This window comes from Hippocampus comes, unplaced genomic scaffold (assembly GCF_001891065.2).
Source record: "Hippocampus comes isolate QL1 unplaced genomic scaffold, H_comes_QL1_v1.1 scaffold14, whole genome shotgun sequence".
NCBI lineage: Eukaryota > Metazoa > Chordata > Actinopteri > Syngnathiformes > Syngnathidae > Hippocampus > Hippocampus comes.
The window spans coordinates 1,582,079-1,606,145 of record NW_017805839.1 but is presented as its reverse complement, the minus strand read 5'-3'; the positions used below and the strand labels follow the sequence as shown (position 1 = coordinate 1,606,145).

Below are 24,067 nucleotides of genomic sequence, written 5' to 3'. Positions count from 1 at the left end.
AATGCACAAAAAAAAAAGGTGTGCGCTGGGAAATTAACGGGAACGTCTTAATCAGGGTTAGCGACTCCGAAGAGGAGTCAAGTGAACAGAGAGCAAAAAACAAATCATTTCCGCACCACTGGGACAAAACTCAATTAAATATGGATGCGGAAAAATGGAAATTTCCCGGCATCAGCTTCGCAGACTCCTCGAAAAGTGTAGCAAAATCTCACACTGGGGTTGACGACCCCGCTTATTGTTATTCTTGTGCAATAAAAATGAGAAAAGGGGCCAGATGCTGGGGTCCGGGCATCGTGGCGCACGTCCATCGGTGGCTTTCCGCTTGACTTCCTCGCGGAGGAGAACAATTTCAAACGCTCTGTCTGACACACACACACACACGCACATAATCTCAAACACACAGCCCAGGTTCAACTGGTACACGCTGATTGATTCAACCACCAAAGGTTCATAAAGTTCTAAGCTAAAGCAAATCTCGGTTGCATCATGTAAAATAATCTTCATCTCACAGACGCTGTTTGTATTAATTAAGTCCAGATCTTGCTCGGTTATTTGCCTCTGCATCATTCATATTGGAACTCAGCGGGAATCGACAACCAAGACATACCGTAACGGTTTATGGGGCGAACGCGTTCGGTGTGTTCATGACACGAAAGTGGATCGACCTCAACATCTACCACTCTTATTGAGACGATAAAACTCATCGGCCGCACAAATAAACTCAACTATGGATTTACTGTCTCCACAGGGGTTTAGATAGCAGCCCCGCACAAGAAAATCCAGATGTAATTGTTGACAATCGAAGACATGTCATATGAGGAAAATTTATAATTAGTAGCGGGATGTGAAAAAAAAAGTGACGGAAACTGTCACAAAAGGCCTTCCGAGAGATGACGCATTTCGTGTTTTTATTTAATTCCTTTGGATTTGTTTGCCCACCATAGCACCATCTTTGTTGCACATTCAAAAAAAAATAATAATAATTGGACCCGGATGAACCCAGACAGAGGTAAAGCCGTGACCCGACTCGTCGCCGCCATCATTAAAATTCTCCCATCCTTGACTCCGAAAGCCGCCTTGATTACAGTCTGTGCGCGTTCACACAGATAATGCACTTCCAACAGCGTTATTAGGATTTGAAACGCCACTTGATTGGGCGTGATATCATTCTGGCACACAAACAGAGCCTCTACATGAAAAAGAAAACCAAAAAAAAAAAAAACAGGACCTTTGGAGAGTCATTTGTCGGCTCCGCAGAATGTCGAGTGACTCTGAAAAGAAGCAGGGCCCGAAAAGAACTTTCTGACTCAACTTGAATAGGAACCAAGCCCATTCGAAGCATGTTTCCTGCCTTTTTTTCTCAGGTTTTGGCCTTATACAGACAAGAAACGGTGCTTGTTCTTTGCTCTGCGCTGTTTCCAGTAAAAATAGTGTCACACTGAACATAAGCAACTGGAAAAATTAGGATCAGATGTTGTGTTTGACTTCAAACCTTTTTTTTTTTCTCTCTCCAAACTCACAATCCTGACTGAGCTGTCAGCTCACTGACAATTAGCACACCCGAGGAAAACAAAAGTGTAAATACGTCCAATGCGCATGACAGCCTTGTTTTTCTTTTTGATATTCATTAATAAGGCAGAACGCTTAGTGGACTCATCGGGAGGTGGAGGAGTCGCTCCCAGAGGGAAAAGTCGTGCTTTCATGTCAGTCCCCTTAGATTTGATATCATTGTACGCTATCATGCACACAAACGACTCGAGGTAAACAGCTTTAGTGTTACCATAGCAATCTGTAATGTAAGCAAAGGGCAAAAAAAAAAAGAAAACTGCTGCGGACAGAAACCTCAGCGTAAATAATGGTGGAGACAGCTTCCATAAAGCATCCAACCTTAACGCCGTCCTCCTTGGGGGGCTTTTAAGTAAGTTCTGCTCACGTTCTTTGTTGTTAAAAGCAAATCCTACATAAATAGTCTCTCATGGAGAGAAACAACTGTGCAGGGGTCATTTTCTACAAGGATCCAGAGATGGCAATGCAAAGGAATAAGGTAGTTAGAGCATGAAATAATGAACACGGTAAAAAGAAAGGGGAGGGAGGTTGGGGGGGGGGGACTTCCACTGCAACACCCAAATGACCTCAATCTTCCTTGGGGTGTAAAAAAAAAAAAAAAGTTGGAAATTTATGTCTTCCACTTCCTAATAGTTTTTCCAGGTGATTTTGTTTCTCCAACCACCAGCAGCCCCCTCCCCCCCTTCAAAAAAAAAAAAAAAAATTGCCGTCCTCTAAAAGGTTACCCTTTCAGCCCCGCTTGCAATTGTCTCACACTTTTCTCAGTGTGACCAATTTTCGCAAAGCTGGCCGCACTCCCCCCCCACCAGCTCTCAAAACGACATCATTCCTGAAGTCATTGTTTCGCTGAGGAAGTGTGCAATGTAAATACAGTAACCGAGAAAGCATGTGTGGCGAGCGCCGCTTGCATTGTCCGCTGACGGGGTGATTTGTACACTCCCTCCAATGGTATATCCTCTAATGATTCTTTGCAAAAGAAAATGAAAACAGGATTTTATGTTGCGCCGGCGTGATTTACATAATGCCGGCAACGGCTCACGCGTGATTGTGTTGCGTTTTATGGCCGAGGGAAAATGAAGTGGCTCGCACTTGTTAGAGAAAGTCAATTGAGTCTTAAAGATAGAACTTTGCAACCTATGATATCATGCATTCCTCTCCGGTGAAATTGTGCGCATATTATTGTCAGGCGAGATGCAGAGTCAACACCGCGCGAATAAATAGCCGCCTTCAGCCGGCTGCCGGAGCTTTACGTGAAATGAAAAAAACAGATCACAACTTTTAAAAATATCGCAAATGGCGCATTGCTCCTTCGTTATTTACAACCTCGATTAAAAAGAAAAAAAAAATCTGGCCTTGAGTCAGAGTCTGCAAAATGCCATCGCAAGGTGAACTTTGGGTGGCAATGGAAATAAAGTGAAAGGTAACAGAGTGCACTTTCAGCCCTAAAAAGGCAGCTCGGGATGTGGAATGCCACAGGCAGCTGTTCCTGCCTCATCAGAGGACATGTTATAAAGATAGCCCCACTTGGGTTAAAATAATGCCACCCATTCCCGCCCCAAAGCGCACTCTATCGCACTCTATTGTTCAGAGGGGCCATGGGGGGGGGGGGGGGCAACCCGGCCCATACAGTACGTCCATGTCGCACGTCAAACGCGTCTAACTTGCTGCATGCTTTTGCATGACGTGTGATCGTCAGACATCAAATCACCCTCGGAGTCATGTTTTTGATCATCGGCTCGCACCCAATTTCTTATCTTCGTAAGCATTTGTTTATTTGTACAGTTGAGGCTGGAATGATTCATATCTTTTGTCAGATTTTGAGTCAAAGGGACTTTCTGTTTGTTTCATGGCTTTCAGCTTGAAATGACACAATCAAGTTTGAGGTGGTGGGAACAAAAAGTTTCGTTTTTTTTTTTTTTTTTCCTTTTTCACTGACATTAAAGCATTCAGAGCACTTGTGTCAAAGTCAAGGCCCGCGGGCCAGATCTGGCCCGCAACATCATTTTTGTGGCCCACAAAGTCTGAACCAAAATTTCAAATTGTCATACGTAATCCACAATAACAGTCATTATTCTTGACTTCTGATTTTCAAACTAGCTATCCATCAATTTGTTCTACGCTAATATGTGGAGGTAATTAAACATGTATACGGTTTCCCATAATTCATAACGGCCCTCCAAGGGAAACCGTAACTACAATGTGGCCCGCGACAAAAAATGAGTGTGACACCCCTGATTCAAAGCCTTTCTCAATACAGAGCCAGAATAGATTTTAAATTAAATCATAGTGTCGCTAACTCAATTTCTTACCTTGTTTTGTCACATTTTTGTGTAATTTCTTGTTGAAAGACACTCATTGAATCATTCAAAATGAACTTTAACTGAACATTTTGGCCACGCCACTGAGCTGGAATGCTTTGCTTTCATTTATTTTTATTGATTTTTTTAAAAATAATCCGAATAAGTACTTGAACATTTTGTTGTCTTTTGGTTTACTCCACTTCCAAAGATTTTGAAAACTGTGTGCCGCTCCCGTCTCTCTCAGAGGCAAGACCGGACTACAAAAGACACTCATTGAATCATTCAAAATGAACTTTAACTGAACATTTTGGCCACATCACTGAGCTGGAATGCTTTGCCTTCAATTATTTTTATTGATTTTTTTAAAAAAAATCCGAATAAGTACTCAAACATTTTGTTGTCTTTTGGTTTACTCCACGTCCAAAGAGTTTGAAAACCGTATGCCGCTCTCGTCTCTCTCAGAGGCAAGACCGGACTATAGCCTCTTGAGGTGCGAGTGAAGATAACATTTCAGCGTGTCTATCGCGCTGTCATGTGAAGGATTATGTCGCTCGCTTGTTCTGTAGTAGCATGGGGGGGGGGTATGTGGTGTGTTGGGGGTGTGATACATGTCTGTCTGTGGTTTCAGCTGCCACTGCTCTTTTCTCCTTGTTTTTTTTCCACCACCCTGAGCTGCCAGTGGAGGTGCCACTTGGAAAGATATGTACAGTATCTCGGTGTCCTCACTCTTGTGCTCTTTTAAGTGCTTTGCGGGGTTATTAATAGCGGCGGTTACCATTCAATGTCCGTTGTTTTTCCGTTGTGATATTTGAAATCCGACGTTGTTTATGACCGTGAGGTTTGCAAGGAAGCCCGCAGTTTGCCCGTGGCACTTAACCGGCTATTTTTTCTGTTTTCCTTCTCGTCCGACAGCTGAAAGGAGTTTATGCACTGAAACGACCTCAGGAAAACCCAAGATGGCCGCCAAAAGGAAAGGTGGCCTAAAACTCAACGCTATCTGTGCCAAGCTGAGCCGGCAGGTGGTGTTTGACAGTAGCTCGCAAAATGCAGAGGGCGAGCAGAGCGTAGCTGAAAACAGCGAGCGCGGCAGTTCCCACTACGATGATAGCGAGACCAACTTCCGCGAGAGCCTGAGCTTGAGTCAGAGCCTGGAGGAGGACCAGAAGAGACGCGAGGCTATCGAAAAGTGGGTGAATGGCGAGTACGGCGACGAGCCGCCGGCGCACGAGGGCGGTGACGAGCAGGAGCACGAGCTCCAAGACGCCGACGATGAAGACGCCCCTCCCGAAGGTGTCTACATGGTCCAGCCCAAAGGCTGCAGCGACGAGGAGGACAACAACGGCGAGGAGGCGGAGCCCTTGCTGGGCTCTCAGGATGGCAGTTACCACGACGACAAAGATGCTGAAGACGGGCTTTCCAAGCCCGACGCCTACATGCCGCCGAGCGAGGCCCCCAGCCGCCAAGCACCTTTCTCCTCTCCAGGTACATTTGAACTGAGCGTCCTCCAGTCACATTGCTCAGCACCCTCACCGTGCCCTTTCAAACACTCCACTTTAGAGTATTAAGGGGCAAAGGCTCAAACTGCCGCGCGTGTGCGCGTGCGAGAAAGAGAGAGCGACATTGCCACATGCACATAAGCTTAAGTGTGCCCATTATTGGAGAGAGAGACACTCTAGAGTTGCATTATGAATAGTCGCTGACATTATTACGCTAAAGACGGATTCGACTGGCGTGCCGGAGGGCGGACATAGGAACTTGTCAGTGTGTGCTAAACTGCATGAAGAACTTCATAAATGGGGTTGGCTTACAAAGCCCGGCAGTTGTAGCAGCTGTGCGAAGGCAAGAGCACATGGCGGGGCCGGGCTAAGCTTCATATTACACTCCGGATTACATATTGAGTCTTTGATTGTCCCTTAGCTCACTGAAGTTAGCCACTGCTGCACCATCAGCTTCTCGGTGCTCCGCAAGCATTATTATCTACCAAGGGATCGTGAATAATCATAAAAACAGAGCATCCTTGGTCCTCCCATTAAATTACTCCCCAAAAAAAGATACACGGGAGAAATGCTGTAATCGATCTGTTCCCTGGCTAAAAAGACTTTTTCCATATACCGGTAGTACGTTTAGTAATCAGTAAATGTAATCTAGACAAGAAACCTGATACCGGGTCGTGTTTTGGACATAATTTTGTTCAAATTTAAGGTTGAACACCGAGTTTGAGCGGGATTCTAGACGTGTCAAAATGAATCGACGAATCAACAACTAATCGATTGTTAAGTTACTCGACAACAATTTTATTCATCGAAAAACCATTTAGAGCCATTATTTGACGTGAAGTTTTCCACATCCTCTGAATTTGGCTCCTTTACAATAACTATTCTCCGATTTCTGTCGTCTTTCATGAAAGACTGAGTAAATTTGATGTTTGATCAAAATAAGACATTTGCAAACATCCGCTTTTACTTTGGACAACATTGAGTGAACCAGCGCCTAAATCAGTTTCAGAAATTTGGTGAATACAATTTCAATCCCTCTTGTCTGTTTGCTTAATTGTTGCTTTATTTTTTTAATCACTTCACAATACCAAATAAACAACAATAATTGGTTTCCTAAACAGTCATTAGGGGGGAAATAATATTGTAATACACTTTAATGCAAACTAAAAGTGCCATTAAAAACTTATTTCATCAATCAATGGAATAATTACATGATAGAATAATTGATTCCAAAAATATTTGATAGCAACAACAATAATTGGTTTCCTAAACAGTCATTAGGGGGGGAAATAATTTTGTAATACACTTTATTGCAAACTAAAATTGCCATTAAAAACTTATTTCATTAATCAATGGAATAATTACATGATAGAATAATTTATTCCAAAAATATTTGATAGTGAGAGCACTCATTAAAAAAGCAAGAAGGCACAGTAAAAAATCATATTGCAGAGTCGAAAACTAAATGAAAGATAAAAGGCCAAATTTTTTAGACACGCAGTATTTATTCACCCCCCCCCCCCTCAAAAAAAAGCAGCAATCCAGGGTAGGAACTTATCAGGCGGAAAAAAAAAAAATCTATGCCTTTCTTTTTGATGTTCTTCTCATTGTCTGTCATCTTATGACTAAATACGTTCAATGACTCACAGAATACCCACAACTTCACTTGCCTCCACGATTGTCCCGCGACTGCGACACTTCATTTTGTTTCCCTCCGAGTTCCTCTTTGTTGATTGTAAGTAGGGCATCTCGACTTCTGTGTTTCTGCTCAGCACACAATTAAAACATTTATTTTCCTTCTCCCTCTCTCTCTTTCTCCCCCTTCTACGCTGCCGTTCAAAGGCTGATGCGCAGTGCACATAATTATGCATATAAACATAGTGGCTTAATTATCTCGCACAACATCAGTGACAATGTAATTAACAAACATCGCAAGATCAGTGAGAGAAACTGCGACCTTCAAAACATTTAACTCCTCACGCTGAGGCATCGCGCGGGATTTCCTATCAGTGCAAAACTCCCGAATAATTTTCAAGATAATTTAGATGTCGGATGAGAGACCCCGTCCCCGTCCGTATGTGTCAGTCGACAGGAAAAAAAAAAAAAAAATGCTCATATGGACCAAGAATACGGGTGGAGGTGGGCAGGGTGAGAACTGTGGGTGTGGCAACACCCACATAATAATACGGTACATTTAGTATCATTTTTTAAATTAAGGGTTAGGTTCAGTAACAGGTGGAATTTTATTTTTGAAAGGTCACAGCGATGATTTGCAACACATGGTAAAATCAGTATCGCGTAAGCTTTTCAAGGTCAAACTTAAAATCCTATCGCATCAAAAATCGCCTCATGTGCTGGAAAAAAAAATTGGACATTTTTTTAAGTCGTCAACAAAAATAAGTTTGGTGACGCATAAAGCCAAATCGGATTCAAATTTGCTGCTGACCAGTGCAATTAAAATTTAAAATCTCAATATGTGACATTTTGTTATTTTAAGACAGTAAATGTTTCATGTAATGATGTTGGGAAAAAAAAAATCCATTTCTGTTTTAAGGCACCAGTTTACATTGTGCAGGTATGATTCCAAAGTGACAAGGCTCCTAATGTTCCGACTCCAGATTAGTCCATATATAGCCACTAGCGTGCACCTTTATCATCAGCGACACCTCTGCCTCTCTTCCCGTTTGCAGACCGACTATGCCACACTGATGCCCATATTTGGCTTGCCTAAAGGAGCTATAATGCCCGTCTGCTATCATATCTGCGAGGGTAAAATGTGGCCTAATTCTCTCCAATGTAGACAAGGCAGGTCCGGGCCTTGTTACAGAGAGGGAAGATTTTCCAGGGACACCAAAAAAAGAGCATCCAGCGGCTAAAAGAAAATGAATGAATGAAGATTTCCGTGATGTTCACATTAGAAGGTATCAATAGAACCTTAAATGTCAGTGAGAAGCAGCCTGACAGAGCTTGAGCAGGAAAAGTCATTTGCCCTGTGTTTAAAAAAAAAAAAGAAAAAAAACACCCATTATTTTTTCCCCCCCCCCCCCCCTCAAAAAAAAGCAGCAATCCAGGGTAGGAACTTATCAGGCGGAAAAAAAAAAAATCTATGCCTTTCTTTTTGATGTTCTTCTCATTGTCTGTCATCTTATGACTAAATACGTTCAATGACTCACAGAATACCCACAACTTCACTTGCCTCCACGATTGTCCCGCGACTGCGACACTTCATTTTGTTTCCCTCCGAGTTCCTCTTTGTTGATTGTAAGTAGGGCATCTCGACTTCTGTGTTTCTGCTCAGCACACAATTAAAACATTTATTTTCCTTCTCCCTCTCTCTCTTTCTCCCCCTTCTCCGCTGCCGTTCAAAGGCTGATGCGCAGTGCACATAATTATGCATATAAACATAGTGGCTTAATTATCTCGCACAACATCAGTGACAATGTAATTAACAAACATCGCAAGATCAGTGAGAGAAACTGCGACCTTCAAAACATTTAACTCCTCACGCTGAGGCATCGCGCGGGATTTCCTATCAGTGCAAAACTCCCGAATAATTTTCAAGATAATTTAGATGTCGGATGAGAGACCCCGTCCCCGTCCGTATGTGTCAGTCGACAGGAAAAAAAAAACAAATGCTCATATGGACCAAGAATACGGGTGGAGGTGGGCAGGGTGAGAACTGTGGGTGTGGCAACACCCACATAATAATACGGTACATTTAGTATCATTTTTTAAATTAAGGGTTAGGTTCAGTAACAGGTGGAATTTTATTTTTGAAAGGTCACAGCGATGATTTGCAACACATGGTAAAATCAGTATCGCGTAAGCTTTTCAAGGTCAAACTTAAAATCCTATCGCATCAAAAATCGCCTCATGTGCTGGAAAAAAAAATTGGACATTTTTTTAAGTCGTCAACAAAAATAAGTTTGGTGACGCATAAAGCCAAATCGGATTCAAATTTGCTGCTGACCAGTGCAATTAAAATTTAAAATCTCAATATGTGACATTTTGTTATTTTAAGACAGTAAATGTTTCATGTAATGATGTTGGGAAAAAAAAAATCCATTTCTGTTTTAAGGCACCAGTTTACATTGTGCAGGTATGATTCCAAAGTGACAAGGCTCCTAATGTTCCGACTCCAGATTAGTCCATATATAGCCACTAGCGTGCACCTTTATCATCAGCGACACCTCTGCCTCTCTTCCCGTTTGCAGACCGACTATGCCACACTGATGCCCATATTTGGCTTGCCTAAAGGAGCTATAATGCCCGTCTGCTATCATATCTGCGAGGGTAAAATGTGGCCTAATTCTCTCCAATGTAGACAAGGCAGGTCCGGGCCTTGTTACAGAGAGGGAAGATTTTCCAGGGACACCAAAAAAAGAGCATCCAGCGGCTAAAAGAAAATGAATGAATGAAGATTTCCGTGATGTTCACATTAGAAGGTATCAATAGAACCTTAAATGTCAGTGAGAAGCAGCCTGACAGAGCTTGAGCAGGAGAAGTCATTTGCCCTGTGTTTAAAAAAAAAAAAGAAAAAGAAAAGAAAGGTTATCTTCTGTGCGTGGCAGCCCTAATCCTTACAAGCCAACATCATTTGCCTTGCACTGATAGCATGGTCACACGGCTCCCTCTCTAAATACACTCCTTGCACTTTTTTCTTCTTTCAGGGGATGTCGATAATACCGCGAGTAAATCAAATACTTGTAAAAAGCATATTTGCACCACCGCAAATTACATATAGCGATTTTTTTTTCCTTTTATACAATACTCGCTCTGATGTAAAAAGAGGACGTTACTCAAAGTCAATATGGATTAATCATACCGGGGTCAATGTTTACATGAGTGATTATCATATATATTTAATTTTCAAATTGGCAATTTGGCGATAGGGCTTTTTCATTATACATCAAGTCGTCCAATGGAGTGGCATGTTGTGTCGTGTAACTGCGTACCCTAACTTTAGAGCAGGGGTGTCAAACTAGTTTTAGTCGCAGGCCAATTTGGAGTTACATCTTCCCTTGGAGGGCCGTGATGAGAGTGAAACCACAAAATTATTACTTGTACCCAACAAATTACTAGATTCCTCGTTTTGAAATCAGTCAAGTCAATTATAATAGTTTGTTTGATATAATTAATCAAGAAAATAATTACTGTTCAAATGAGTGTAAACAGGGCAACAAAATTATTGCAAAATCTCAACCTTATTTGACAATTTGACATTTCGGTACAGATTTTAGCAAGTTGACACACGTGATTTGCTTTCGCCTGCCACATAAAATGACCTGGTGGGCCCGATCTGGCCCCCGGTCCTTGAGTTTGACACCGGTGCTTCAGAGATTTATGATCCATTGCATCCTGAAATGACCTGAAAAAAAAATTCACAGCAGCACCAAAGTCCATTTTAACATTCTCAAGACCGTCCCACCCATTGTGAAGGTTTCATACCCGGATGTGGATTGAAGCGCATTCAAATGCTGTCAGTCTGTTATCCCCGCAAAAAATAAATAAATAGAAAAGGCGAAGGGCAACATGAGGCCTCCCCAGTTTCAGTTCATGTGAAAACATTTGATGGAATTGTCTACGGCCGGCTGATCCGTTCAACCATTCCTCTTAAATGTTTCATGGGCTTTTTTCGATCCAGCGGATACTCTTTCAGCCTGATCCGCCGCGCAGAAGAGCGACCCCAAAGCAGTGGGTGGAAATTTGGGGATTATTTTACATGCTGCTCAGGAGACGTGAAAAGCAGAGCACAGCAACTCATTTAGCAATAACCGAGAAATTGGAGACAGGAGCTGAAATATTTGTGTATTAATTACTCGAGTGGTAGGCGGTATTACCTCTGACCAGCTTAAGTGCGCTCAGTTTTTTTTTTTCAATGGGTAATGGGTAGTCATGAGAACTTTGCAGCAAAACATTTTACGAAAAGTTACGCACCATTGTATGGAGGGATGTGGAGAATGCTGCCTGAAGGAATCGCCATCGACGATGTAGTTGTTCCTGTAGCTGATCATGAACACGCTGTTCTTTTTTTAGATAACACCAAACATGTGAGTGACTTTTTGAGGGAAAGGGGTAGGGTTGTTGACAGATTCACAAGTTGGACGTATTTTTTTGTCGTTATTTTTAGAAGCCCGGCGGCCCGGTGGGCCAGTGGTTAGCGCATTGACCACACAGTGCAGAGGTCGTGGGTTCGATCTCGGCTCCGGCCTTCCTGTGTGGAGTTTGCCTGTTCTCCCCGGGCCTGCGTGGGTTTTCTGCGGGTACTCCGGTTTCATTCTGCATTCCAAAAACATGCATGACAGGCTGATTGAACACTCCAAATTTTCCCGAGGTGTGAGTGTGAGCGCGGAGGGAAGCTCGTCTCTCTGTGCCCTGCGATTGGCTGGCAAACGGTTCAGGGTGTCCCCCGCCTACTTCCCGAAGACGGCTGGGATAGGCTCCAGCACCCCGCGCGACCCTTGTGAGGATAAAGCGGAACAGAAAATGGATGGATGGATTTTTAGGAGCCATCTTGCCATTTGAGATTTGATACATAATCACTTTTCCCTTCTACTTGCGCAGTTGTGTTTTCAGTTAGTCGTGAATTGATTAACGGGAGACGAAATCAGAACTCAATAAGCCGATTAAAAAAAAAAAATCTCCAAGGTTTGTGTTAAACATTTGCTCGATCAAGTCAACCTGCAAATTTTGCAGCAGCGTAACGCAAAACCAAAACTGGAAAGGCGCTCCCTTAGACTGCCTGTTGACTGTTTGTCAAATGAGAACAAAATACACAAAGAAATGTTGTGACCCTGTTTGCCAAGTAGATCTTTGTTCAGCAAATCATTTTTGCATGTGTTTTTACTGATATTTGTCATGTTATCTGACATGTACTTTTCAGGTCTTGGGTCACGGTCTTTCAAAACATGGTTTCAGTGATGTAAAATGAAGGACTTTTAATGAAAGTAAAAAAAGGTTGTACCAATCAAATATGATTTTTCCACTGTTTCAGGAGAAGCGTCTGCCCTCCGAGACTATGCAGCCAACACCATGAATGAGTTTTTGGGAATGTTTGGCTATGACGACCATCATATGCGGGATGAGCTGAACAAGAAGCTCAGCTTTGAGAAGCTCAAAGCCGCTACCTCAGACCCCTCGTCCCTCAGTAGCGAAGAGGCCTCTCGCCGAGCCCGCTTCTCCAAGTATGAAGAGTACATCCGAAAGTTAAAAGCTGGTGAGACCCTCCCTTGGCCCATGCATGCTTCCCCACCCAAACCAGATGACCTCAATTCAAAAGTCTCCCAAGACAAAAGTCCAACCATGCTCCAGACCTCTGGCGGCCTCCCGACGGCCGAACCTCAGATCTACCCCACCGGCTTGGATCACAAGCAGCAAGGAGGAGCTCCACTGGCTTCCGCACAGCCATCGAATTCCTCTCACTTGCAGAGCATGGCCACCCGGGCCTCCAAATATGACTTCTTCATTCAGAAACTAAAAATGGGCGAGAGTATACAGCCCAATGGTAATGCTTTTAAACGACCCTCCAAATATGACCTGGAGAACGTGAAGTTCCTGAACCTTTTTAAACCGGGTGACGGCAGCCCTGACATGGGCGGGGCCATCGCCTTTAAGACTGGTAAAGGTGGGCGCCCTTCCAAGTATGACATCAGAACAATGCAAAAGCTGATGCCAGGAAATCCCGAAGGCTCGCTGATGCCCAACATTCTTGCAACTGCACCGGGGAACCCGGGAGCTCCCGGTGTACCCGCCATGGGCGCGGCTGGGGCCAGCATTGCACCGGGACTCGCCGTGGACCAGACGGGCCATATAAGCTTCACCACATCTGACTACCTGAAGTCCAGCTTTTCCAAAACTGACTCCATCACCACTGGCACTGTGTCCTCCATTAAGTAAGTCTGCTCACACGTTTCCCCTTGACTTGAATGTGTCTTACTACTGTTCCTTTTCTATACGGCTTACCCTTGAAAAAGGTCATGAGATGGTGGAAAGATATGCCAGCTGACTTGTATTCCGTGGATGTACTGTAGTTGACGAGTCAGTCAATCACAAAAAGTGACACTCCAGAAAGTCAAATGCATTGGAACAGCTTCCAAAGACAGATTTCAAATATTAAGAAATCAAAACGTAACAGCATGTATACAGTTCATGGAACAACAGCGGAACCACAAGCACATGCTCCGCAAATCTTACCTGTGACCTTAGGTGGGGAGTAAAATAACATGAACGATACACACACCTAAGAGTTATGCCATCCATCCATCCATTTTCTGACCCGTTTATCCTCATAAGGGTCATGGGGCGTGCTGGAGCCTATCCCAGCTGTCTTCGGGTAGTAGGCGGGGGACACCCTGAACCGGTTGCCAGGCAATCGCAGGGCACACATAGACAAACAACCATCTGCGCTCACATTCATACATAAAGACAATTTGAGAATGTTTCATTCACCTGCCAAGCATGTTTTTGGAATGTGGGAGGAAACCAGAGTACCCGAAGAAAACCCACACAGGCTCGGGGAGAACATGCAAACTCCACATAGGAAGGCCGGAACCGAAATCGAACCCTGCACCGCTGCACCAAGCGGCCGACACGCTAACCAGTCGACCACCGGGCCGCCCTAATTGTTATTGATTTTCTTTTTTCAAGGTTTTCAAATAACACACATGGTGTAGCATAAATGTTGGAAGCTCGGTTACATTTATTGCCCCTCAAAGGATCAGCTCGAAGCTCCTGTGAGCTCATAGACTGCTATAGCGAGCCAGTTTGCCCAACGTAAAGGTAATTACCTCTGCGGAAGCCAACGGCACTGTAGTGTGAAATAGTGCATGGAGCCCAATAGGACGGCGACATGATGAGTTGCGAAGGCACATGAAGTGTTTACTCGCCGTAGAGGCCCATTGGAGACTGATTTGGCACAGTCATCGCAAAGTGACTGACTCTGTTCATTTTGGCTCGGGTGTAACAACCCTCCCTTTAATTACTTTGGAGTCGCGGCTAACCTAGCGGCGAGTCACAGGGGCACGTGCAACAACGTCTGAGTCGTGCACTTTAAAAGCAAGCGAACGAGAGGTAGGCTTGTCCGCACCACTGGTACCAAACCGCTGTTTGATTAGTTTTGATCTTGTTCCTGGTTAGGTGAGAGCTATCAAAGGCAGCGTTCAAGAGCCCTCAGGCGCTTCTCCCTCAGGGTCTGGCCTTGGTTGCTTTGGATTGTGGCTCAGTTGAGCTACAAGCTTGGCTAACTGACCCGTTTAGTGTGAGACATGGTCTGGCAGGACGTCTTCCCCTCTGGGCCAGATTAACCTCAGGTCATTCCCCATGTGGAGCTTCACATGGAACTAAATGCCGCTGCTGAGGGGCGACCAAAGCTGCATTATAACTGTCATCCTTCAGATCGTAAAGTGAACCTTATCTCAGGTGAAGAAAAAAAAAAAAATAGCATCCGTTGAATCCATTCAAAGTTGAATCAGCTGGATATCTGTACGGTCCCATAAGGAGAATAGAATTTTCTTCCACCAGCCCATTATCCAGTTTTGCATATAAGCACTCACCAAAACAGCCCCATAAAAGATTAATGTCCTTTTTGCTCCTGCATTTCTCCTTCCATTGGCTGAAAGGCCATGCATCAAATGTGTGCTCCTTCCATCTCTGATTCATACGGCGAAGGAAAATGCTGCTCTGCCACGAGAAAATGTGAATTGATAGTCCAAAGTTTCCGCAAGTAAATATTGTGTCACTTTGTGTTTATTAACAACAGGCAGCCCACACCTGCCATTAATCCTGTCCCTTTTGTGTTTCCCGTGGCGTTAGGAATGGCCTGCCACCAGATAAACCTGCCAGCGACGACGTCAACCTCTACCAGAAATACATCGCCAGGTATGCAAATCCGTCAACGGGCCATGCTAAGCACCGATGAAACAATGCATCCAAACAGAGACAAAGCATTCCCCCTTCCACTGATGGTGTTTTATTCAGCGCTGTAACTAGATTCTGTTATGAAGATGCTCCGTGTGCAGTGAATTGATTAAGTAAGGCTTCAATTTATGTGGCGAGCGGGATGAAGGGTAATGAAAAAGAAATGGCTTGATTGTGCCTGTGACTGTAAATGTTTGAATACATTTCCAGAGTGCGTCTCCAGCATGTGCCAAAACACAAGCTTTCCTTTTACATGGCCTCGGACAAAAGCGAATTGTTGGGCTCATTCAACTTGAAGTTACATTTGAGATTTATGTAAGCACTTTAGTCCAACTGCAATTTTCAGGGATGAGATTTTTCCGCGTTTTGACGGAATTCCACTTTTTTCCAGTCAAAATGGACCTTTTTTATATTGTTCCAAATCCATTGAGAACATTTTAGGGGTAGGGGATAGGGTCTGGTGTTATTTCTGGGCTGCCGGACTTACTTGTCTTTGGCAGACTCCGGACTCGTAATGTTTGCAAGCATCCATTTTGAATACCGTTTTTTTCTCGCGAAGCGTTAGTTTGTCGTTACTTCGGATATGGGCTAAAACCAATGTCTTCCTTGTTGTGATTGGTCACTATATCGGCAAATGCAGAATCACAACCATCTGTGTTCGCCTTCCTAAACCCCTTTCCCGCGAATTCTGAATGGTTTTGTCGTGTATTGAAATTACTCGTGTATGTAGTCTGTATTAAACAAAATGCCGAATGTTATGGAGACTCGTGACGAAGCTAAAGTGCGTCAGACCCCCGGCTGATTTTCAGATTTTTTTCGTCACTACCCACTCTCATCCCTGAATTTTAAAGGGGAAGACAAACATTTTTTTTCAAAATATGTTCTATGCAGCCTCACTAGTCTAAACACGGCATTTCGATTGATATCGCATATGGTGGAATATGAATGAAGCAGCAAAAGCCACCCATTTTTATCCATTTCGGGCGGGGCGGCCATTTTTGCCACTTGCTGTCGACTGAAAGGGACGACGGTCAACGGCTCACCTGTTTTCTGGGTTTGGTCATGTGACATTTGCAAGCCGAGCCCTTAGGCACCGTGATGTCATTTTCAGTCACAATGCCGTTTTAGACGAGTTGGGGGGCGCATAGAACGTATCATTATAAGCAGTGCAACGCTAACACAAGCAGTGAAGCGTTTGCCCTTTATATCATCAGCGCCGGCATCACGGTCCCTCTCGACGAGCTTTGTCTTAGAAGTAGTATACAAGAATGGAGTTCGACCGGGGGAGAGAATGGCGATTGCACAAACTGCCTTTTTACAACACGTTTACAAAAGCGTGTTGGAGAGAATTTTAATAGAAGGAATAAAAAGAAGTGCACAGAATGTACAAAGTGTATCAAAGTGCAACAACACGTTGCTAATTTCCGCGTTAGCTGATTGTTGCCAGCAAGTTTGTTTGCGGAGAGCATATGATTGCATTGTGCCACCTTTGGATGAGAAGGCAAATATTCCCCTGGCAATAAAACAATACCGCTACATTCACACATCAAGTTAACATGGATGTGTGTTGTAATATAAGACCGCATAAACACATCCTAAATAAAGTCCAAGATGTTTGTTGTGCTACAGATCAAGATCAAAACGATTGTGATCGTTCTGTGTTCTGTCAATGACTGACACAGAAGATACGAATGGAGGGCTTTTTGTTTGGTCTGCTATTTATTGTATGACTCAATTAGTTACAATTTTTTTTTAAATCATGGATGGAGAGGTGTCTTTCCATGGCCTCAGAACAATGCCTGACCACCCGCCACCATTTTTAGTGGATTCATTTCGAGCTGCAGCTCAAAGGTGATTATCACTTGTTTGTTTATGCCCTCGAAAAAAAAAAAAAGAAAGAAAGAAAAGCAACATTTGAAAAGCCGAAGTGGCTTTGGCGTTAATGATTACTTCTCCAAGCCATAACATGAAGGGCACAAATCAAAGCCTTGGCACTGACACACACGCAAGCACACACACGGACACGCACAAAACCTCTTCCTTGGACTGATTACATTTCACAAGAAGATTTAATTAAGGAATTTTTAATGAGGCTTCTGCTGGCACTGCCAAGAACTGTTTTGATATTTGCACTGCATAATGCATAAAATTTGTCTAAACATCTCGGCAGTTGATGCACGGGGAGGCTGCAGATAAGCTCAGATACAGTTTCAATTTCCGTGTCGGGTTGGGTTGGAGGGAAAGAGAAAGGAGGGATGGAAAAATGGGAAAGGAGAGCTCATAAAAGGGCAAATGTAGCACAGAGAGGGAGGTGGGAGCGAGGGAGGCTCCTCCTTGGAGCTCATGAGCACACGCAAGTGCTAAAACCAGTTTTGTGCATGTGTTTGCACCCAATTCTTGTTGAAAAAAAAAAAAGGTTCTCTAATCGTCTCACCACAAAATGTTTGAGGCTTCCCCGGTTGACTTTTGTCGCAGTTTTCCCTCCCGCTTTCATGCAGCCACGAATTGCCTCGGCACTTTGATCTGTGTCTCTCCATTGTAACTGGAGATGCGCTGCAATCTCTGCATCGTGGCGATATTAATATTTAATCTGCAGCTGAATAGCGGCGGCCCATTAGGCCCCTCGACGCGGCAAGTGGGAATTGTCCAGAGGCAAAGTGATACAGCTGGGCAATGAGCGGAGGGGTGGGCCGCCGTCTCAGGGGGGCTCTGTGTGTTCATAAGGATGTATGCACGCAAACGAGGAGTGTATAGAAAGCACACAAATGTTTGAGACATGTGTTGGCTTTATTGCTTTTTAAACCCCCTCCTCGATTTACTTCTGCCGTCTTCCAGGCGCAAATCCACTTTCACACGCATGCATCCAACTTAAAAAAAAAAGGGGGGGCGGGGGAGAAAAAGAGTAGTGGGTATGGCGTTCAATTAGCTTAATGAACTCTGCAAAGTGATCTGTAAATGCAGCTCTGGGATAATCTGAACAAGGAAAAAACAGAAAGCAAGATGGGGGAAAAAAAATATTACTTAGTCGCCGTCATTCCCCCCCAAACACACACACACACACACACACACACACACACACACACACACACACACACACACACTCCCTCCTCTCCTCTTGCACTAGCAGATGGAGTTCTTGGCAGCAGCGGTGCAATGTTTATTTGTGTGTTTTCACTGGTAATTGGAGGATTTTAACAGTCATCATCGTCTGGCTTATAATCAGTGCCATAAAGTTGCTGTACTGTAGCAGGCAGCGGCAGCCTTTCCCTATCCAGCACCGCACTACACAAGAGGATGATGAAGGGAAAGGTTTGTCGTTTAAAAAAAAAAAAAAAAAGCAGCATGATGTTTCTACTTCTCGTAATATAAGAGGCTTTCCTCCAAAATAATACGATAATGACATTGATTTGACAAGGATTTTCACAGCGTCGAGGCATAAAGCATCAGGGGGGCTTCGGTGTGCGTAATAAGTGTGTCTTGCGGCTGCGTTGGCAATAAATGGAGATAATTTGGCTGGAATTGGTGTGACAGCCTGGTAAATTGTCGCAGCGGTGTACGGAGCGGGGCTGTGAGCGGCGCTACTTTGAAGGTGAGTTGAGCGTCATGCCTTTGAAAAGTCGCTCACCTGTTTTATTGCGCCTGCTTTCACTGTTGACAGGCTCTTTGATAGCCTTTATTGTCACACAGCTGTCCTAAATAGAAGACCCTTCCTGAGCCTCCTGAGGGGAGGTGGGACAGGGGAGGGCGTTGGGACAGGGGGGTCAATCATGCAACAAAAATAACATTACAAATCATGTAAGGGGTCCAAGTGCAGAGGTCTTGGCCCAGGTTTCGCTAAAAGCACACCATTTAGGTTTGAAAATGCACGTTGGCATTCCTCCTCGTACGATGACATTCTGCTTTAAAGCAACTCACCTAGCTGTTGGAATCAGGAAGCAAACATCGCACATCTCACGGTCTGTTGGTCGAGCCTTTGTTCAACTCAATGGCTCGGCGCAAGCTCCATCGCCACGACAAGTCGACTTGAATTTTGCATACGGTACACATTACACTTTATTTTCCACATAGTGATATAAGTCTTCTTTTGGTCTTCTTTTTGTGGATTTTGGCTAGGCAAATTGCACATAAAATTAATCTGCCAACAAACCCCACGTCACATGTGAGTATTTTCACTGTGGCCTTTGTTTTAAGACAAACCACAACTTTGAAAATGTGATACAATTGAATTTACTGTAATGCACAATCATCTCAGTAGAAAATAATCATTTTCAACTCTGTGGCCCCCCCGCACAACATAATTATTTTTGCTCTTTTCATGATTCTCATTATTTTTTTATTTGCCTTATAATTTAGTGTCGGAATGCATCATTATTGAACTTTACTGGAGATACCCAAGCGGAGACAATTACATTTCTCTTCAAGGATAATGTTCAGTGTGTCATATATCACAATTCAATTTCAACCCCAAAATGGAAAATGGGGAATACTAAATTCTGTTGGGTGTTCTGTCAAAATATTTTTAATATGTTCACGATTGTCATGAAATACAGCACAGTGAATTGACTGCTACAGTGATTTGAGATTGTCCCATGCTGGTGTTATATTTGCAAATGAAATATTGTGATGTCCACCATATATATACGCGGAGCCCCCAAATTTTCTGCCTGCACCTTAATCAAAATCGCTCCAGACCACCCGCGCTACAAGTTAGACTTGGTTTTTGCGAGTCCAAAATCTCGTGTAATTTTTGTAACCAAATTTGCAGATGCGCCGGGGCGAGGCAAAATTCACAAACAAGCTGAACTAAAGACAATTGCCCCGGCACGTAAATGACAATGCACCCGTTTTTATGCCGAATGCATACTACAATCTGTTACCAAATTGTCAGATGAGTCAGGGGCGAGGCAACTCAGTGCGCTGGAACATCCAAACAGGCGCAACACGGCCCCAAACATGCGGGCCGAAATTGTGTATGCATACACCACAATATAATGAATGAGTTTTATTCAAAATTCCTACTGAATTCCTGGATTGTTGGTATAAGTCTTGAAAAAGACTCACCACTCTTTTTTTCTCTGTTCCCAATTTTTTTTCATGCTTGTCTTGTTTATATTTCAGGTTTTCTGGAAGTCAACATTGTGGCCATGTGCACTGTGCCTACCAGTACAGGGAGCACTACCACTGCATGGACCCTGAGTGTAACTACCAGGTGAGCGTGAGTAATTTATCACTTTTTGAACAGCACTCAATGACACGTTTACTGTCTGCCGAACACGGAAACAATACTGCTCTCTCACCTGACAGAAATAACGGCGCAACATTTTCGGAGTTTCAAGAACTGAGCGTAACTCTCGAATCAAATTGCCGTTTCTATAAAAATGCTGTTTTGTCATGCGAAGAAAATGGAGATGTGGCTCGACAAACAATGTGATGTGTCACCTCTTCATTATTCATAACATCCTGACACATTTTAACTAATAAATAGTTTGTTAGCCTGTGGTTTTCCAAACACAACATTGTTTTCGTTTGCAAGCGTCCTCTGGCTATTGCTGTTCCGTGGTTTAAATATGTTATTTATTTAGCAATATTCATCATTTAACAGTATGCCACCTCTTTCTCCAATCCCATTTCTTGCATTTTTTTTTCCTTGGTCCGGAAATCACTTCGACTTTGTTGATTTGTCAAGAATGTCCATGCATCTCCACTGTCTTTTCTGACGGTTTGGCCGCTGTTCGGAAAAGATTAGCTCACTGTAAATATTGGTTAAGAGGTGGAAAGCGTGAAATGCCCAAGTTTTCAGGTTCCGGCGTCACGGTTTGATGAGATGCACTCTGGGAGAAACACAAAGGAAAATCATTTCATGTCATCATTTAGAGTGTTAGTTCGGGTTATCACGGCAATTTCCATGCTTGGGCCCCGCGTTCCTCCGTTGCTCCCGCGCAAATATTTTCTGCGAGGCACTGTGGGTGTCAATTCCCTGAAAAGGAAAGAAAAAAAAAAAGCACATGATGTGCAGTCCCTTTCAAAGTGATAACTCTTGAAATGTTACATGACACATACTCCTGGAATATTATCCCACTGCCAGCCTCTGGCCGATTGGCTGAGTCTTGACATTCTCCTTTCATGGGCTTGTACATGAGGGACGGTGCGTGCATCTTGCCACACTAGTGGGAATCCGAAAATAAATTGTAGCAAGTGGCTCCCAACCTTCATCACCACTCGACTGAAAATGAGATCTTTTTTCCCAGTCAGCTCTCTCCGTGGCCTATTTTGGACGCCTTGATGGATCGAATGTACCGAGACTTCTTTTCCACTCATCTTCCGGTCCACATCGGACTGACGCTAAGACGTGCGAGCCCCTCCCCCCCACCAGCCTCCTTCCCCCAGGAAAATTGTAAAAGAGCTGAATGAATATTAAGAATCCTAATGAAGTCTTTGCATTTTCAGTCAAAAAAAAAGGTGGAAATGGGCCAAGAGTGACTGAGAGGCGCTTTTTTTTAAAAATGTATTTTGTGCTTGAGTGGAACACACAACACAAAGCAATTAGTCTACTTTTGTAGAGCAATTAGTTGCTTTTCAAAACACTTCTTTCTGATGTTTTTCCCCTCAACTGGAGATGAATATGGATTGAAGACAGAAGTGTCTCATTGATTTGCACGTCTCTCGTTACAGTTTCTGTTACATCAGCTTAAGGCCAATTACAGCAGATTTGGTTGCGGCGGGGGTCTGAGGGGGGAACTTTCTGCTCTCTAACTGCTGCATGTGGGAGGGATTATTTATTTAGTCATTTTAGATGTGAGGTCTCTTAGCGCGTGCACTCATCGTAAACGACAGCAAAAGCAAGTGTTCATAAATTGAAATTCCACTTTCAGCAATTGAACGTTGAAACCTTATCTCTGCAAATTGAAAGGGAAAAAAATCCTTTTTGGTGGCTGGGCTTGTTCATGTGTCTTCTTTTTTTTTTTAACTGTACAAGAAATATAATAAAGTCAGAATCATCAGTTGAATCGTTTTTAATTAAGCGTTTTTTTTTAAGTCCTTGCTATGGCTTAATCTGTTCTGTATGGCACAAAATGCAGTTATTGCTAAGATAAGACCTCAATAATAAGTTATGAAAAGTACAGGTGAATGAGGCCCGACTGCCATTTAAAAAAAAAAAAAAATTAATCAAAGTTAAAAATGTATGATGTCCACACGAATCTAGTGATTGTGCATTTAATTGAGTTGGCTTTCCTGTATTTGGAGAAGACACACGTAGAGGAAAAAAAAAACGTCATTTGAGGTGTCCTTCCCCCTCCCCACCACCCAGGCCCCATCCCTCAAATGCCAAGTGGCCACTTCGTGCTGCAGCTGCTGTTTCCGCCGAGATAAAGTGACATGTTGCTGATTCTGTGCCTGGTGTAAATAAACACTAACCTGTTGCTTTACAAACCCACCCCACCCCCCTACCCGCACCCCCCTCCTCGTTCCATTGCAGAGGTTTACCAGTAAGCAGGATGTGATCAGGCACTACAACATGCACAAGAAGAGGGATAATTCCCTGCAGCACGGTTTCATGCGTTTCAGCCCCCTGGATGACTGCAGCGTCTACTACCACGGCTGCCACCTCAATGGCAAAAGTACTCATTACCACTGCATGCAGGTACATCTCAACAAGTACACGCCTGCAAACACGATACACATGTTTGCACATCCTTGCAAAGTCTTGTTTGGCCTTGCCATCTGCAGTTAAACCAATATTACCCAAACCCAGTCCAAGAGTCAACTTGTATTTGTTGACCCAGTATTTTATTCTATTTATTTTTTAATTTTTGGGGGGGGGGGGGGACATCAGGAAAAAAAGTTTGTCAGATATTGTTTTTTTTCCATTGATGATTTGTTACGTTTTAAAATGTGTTCATATCCTTGGCAACCTTTTGCAGAATTATGAAGGCTCCTGGTAGATTCGCATGAGCGTTTGAATCAATTGTATGTTTAGAACATGAGATATGCCTGTACAGTGGTACCTCTACGAATAAAATTAATTGGTTCTGGAAGAAATTTCTCAACTAGAACATTTTGGAAGTAGAGACGCGTTTTCCATTTAAATGCCCTAATCCGTTCCAAGCCCCCCAAAATTCAGACATGAATGTTTCCGAAAGCATAAAAATGCATCAAAATATGTAAAAAATTACATTACATTTAGATTATTGCACAATAAATGAGAGTTGTGCATAATGTAAAAAACAAAGAATTGAGTAATGACTAAAAATGATGGTCATTTAACTTTTAACTGCGTCCTCGTTGTTTTTTGCCCTCTTTAGTTCAGGTTCTCTCTCAGAAGTTATTTTGGCCTGGCGATTTCTAAAGAACCGATCCGAGGGCGTTTGCTTTTGTCGGCTTTTAACAATCCTTCGAAAATGTCCAAGACAAACATCAGCATAGTGGGCGATCGCCCGACTGGTGAACACTTTTTCAATGTGATTCACATTTACGGAAAACTAACGAAACGCCTGAGGGGCGAATGACAAGGATGCAGCATAGACGCAGATCTATCTATCGACACACATAGACACATACGGGATGCCAGGATGATGCTCGGTGATAGCCAATGGCAGAGCAGCTATAAGTATGTTGCGTTCAAGAAACTCAGAGCTGCGATTAGCAGGCCATACTGTATTTTTACCTTTCGTATCTTGAAATTTCTTTCATAACAAAAGGCGATATTTTCCTGTTGAGATGTTTTGTAACTTCAAAATTTTGTATGAAGAGACGTTCGCAAGTAGAGGTACCACTGTAATTTGACATCAT

The 24,067-nt window shown here is 43.4% G+C and overlaps 1 protein-coding gene across 7 annotated transcripts in view; it reads left to right on the top strand.

Annotated features, from left to right (window-relative positions):
* Positions 1-24,067, top strand: part of casz1 (castor zinc finger 1) — a 90,533-nt gene that overhangs the window by 38,539 nt on the left and 27,927 nt on the right. For 4 of the 7 annotated variants that reach the window (XM_019888006.1, XM_019888003.1, XM_019888001.1 and 1 more), the window contains exons 2-6: positions 4,779-5,348; positions 12,357-13,254; positions 15,173-15,238; positions 20,396-20,492; positions 22,755-22,919. In XM_019888006.1, coding sequence (XP_019743565.1) covers positions 4,779-5,348; positions 12,357-13,254; positions 15,173-15,238; positions 20,396-20,492; positions 22,755-22,919 — 1,796 coding nt within the window. The remainder of the gene's footprint in view (positions 1-4,778; positions 5,349-12,356; positions 13,255-15,172; positions 15,239-20,395; positions 20,493-22,754; positions 22,920-24,067) is intronic. The other 3 variants (XM_019888005.1, XM_019888004.1, XM_019888008.1) reach the window with 1 other exon arrangement.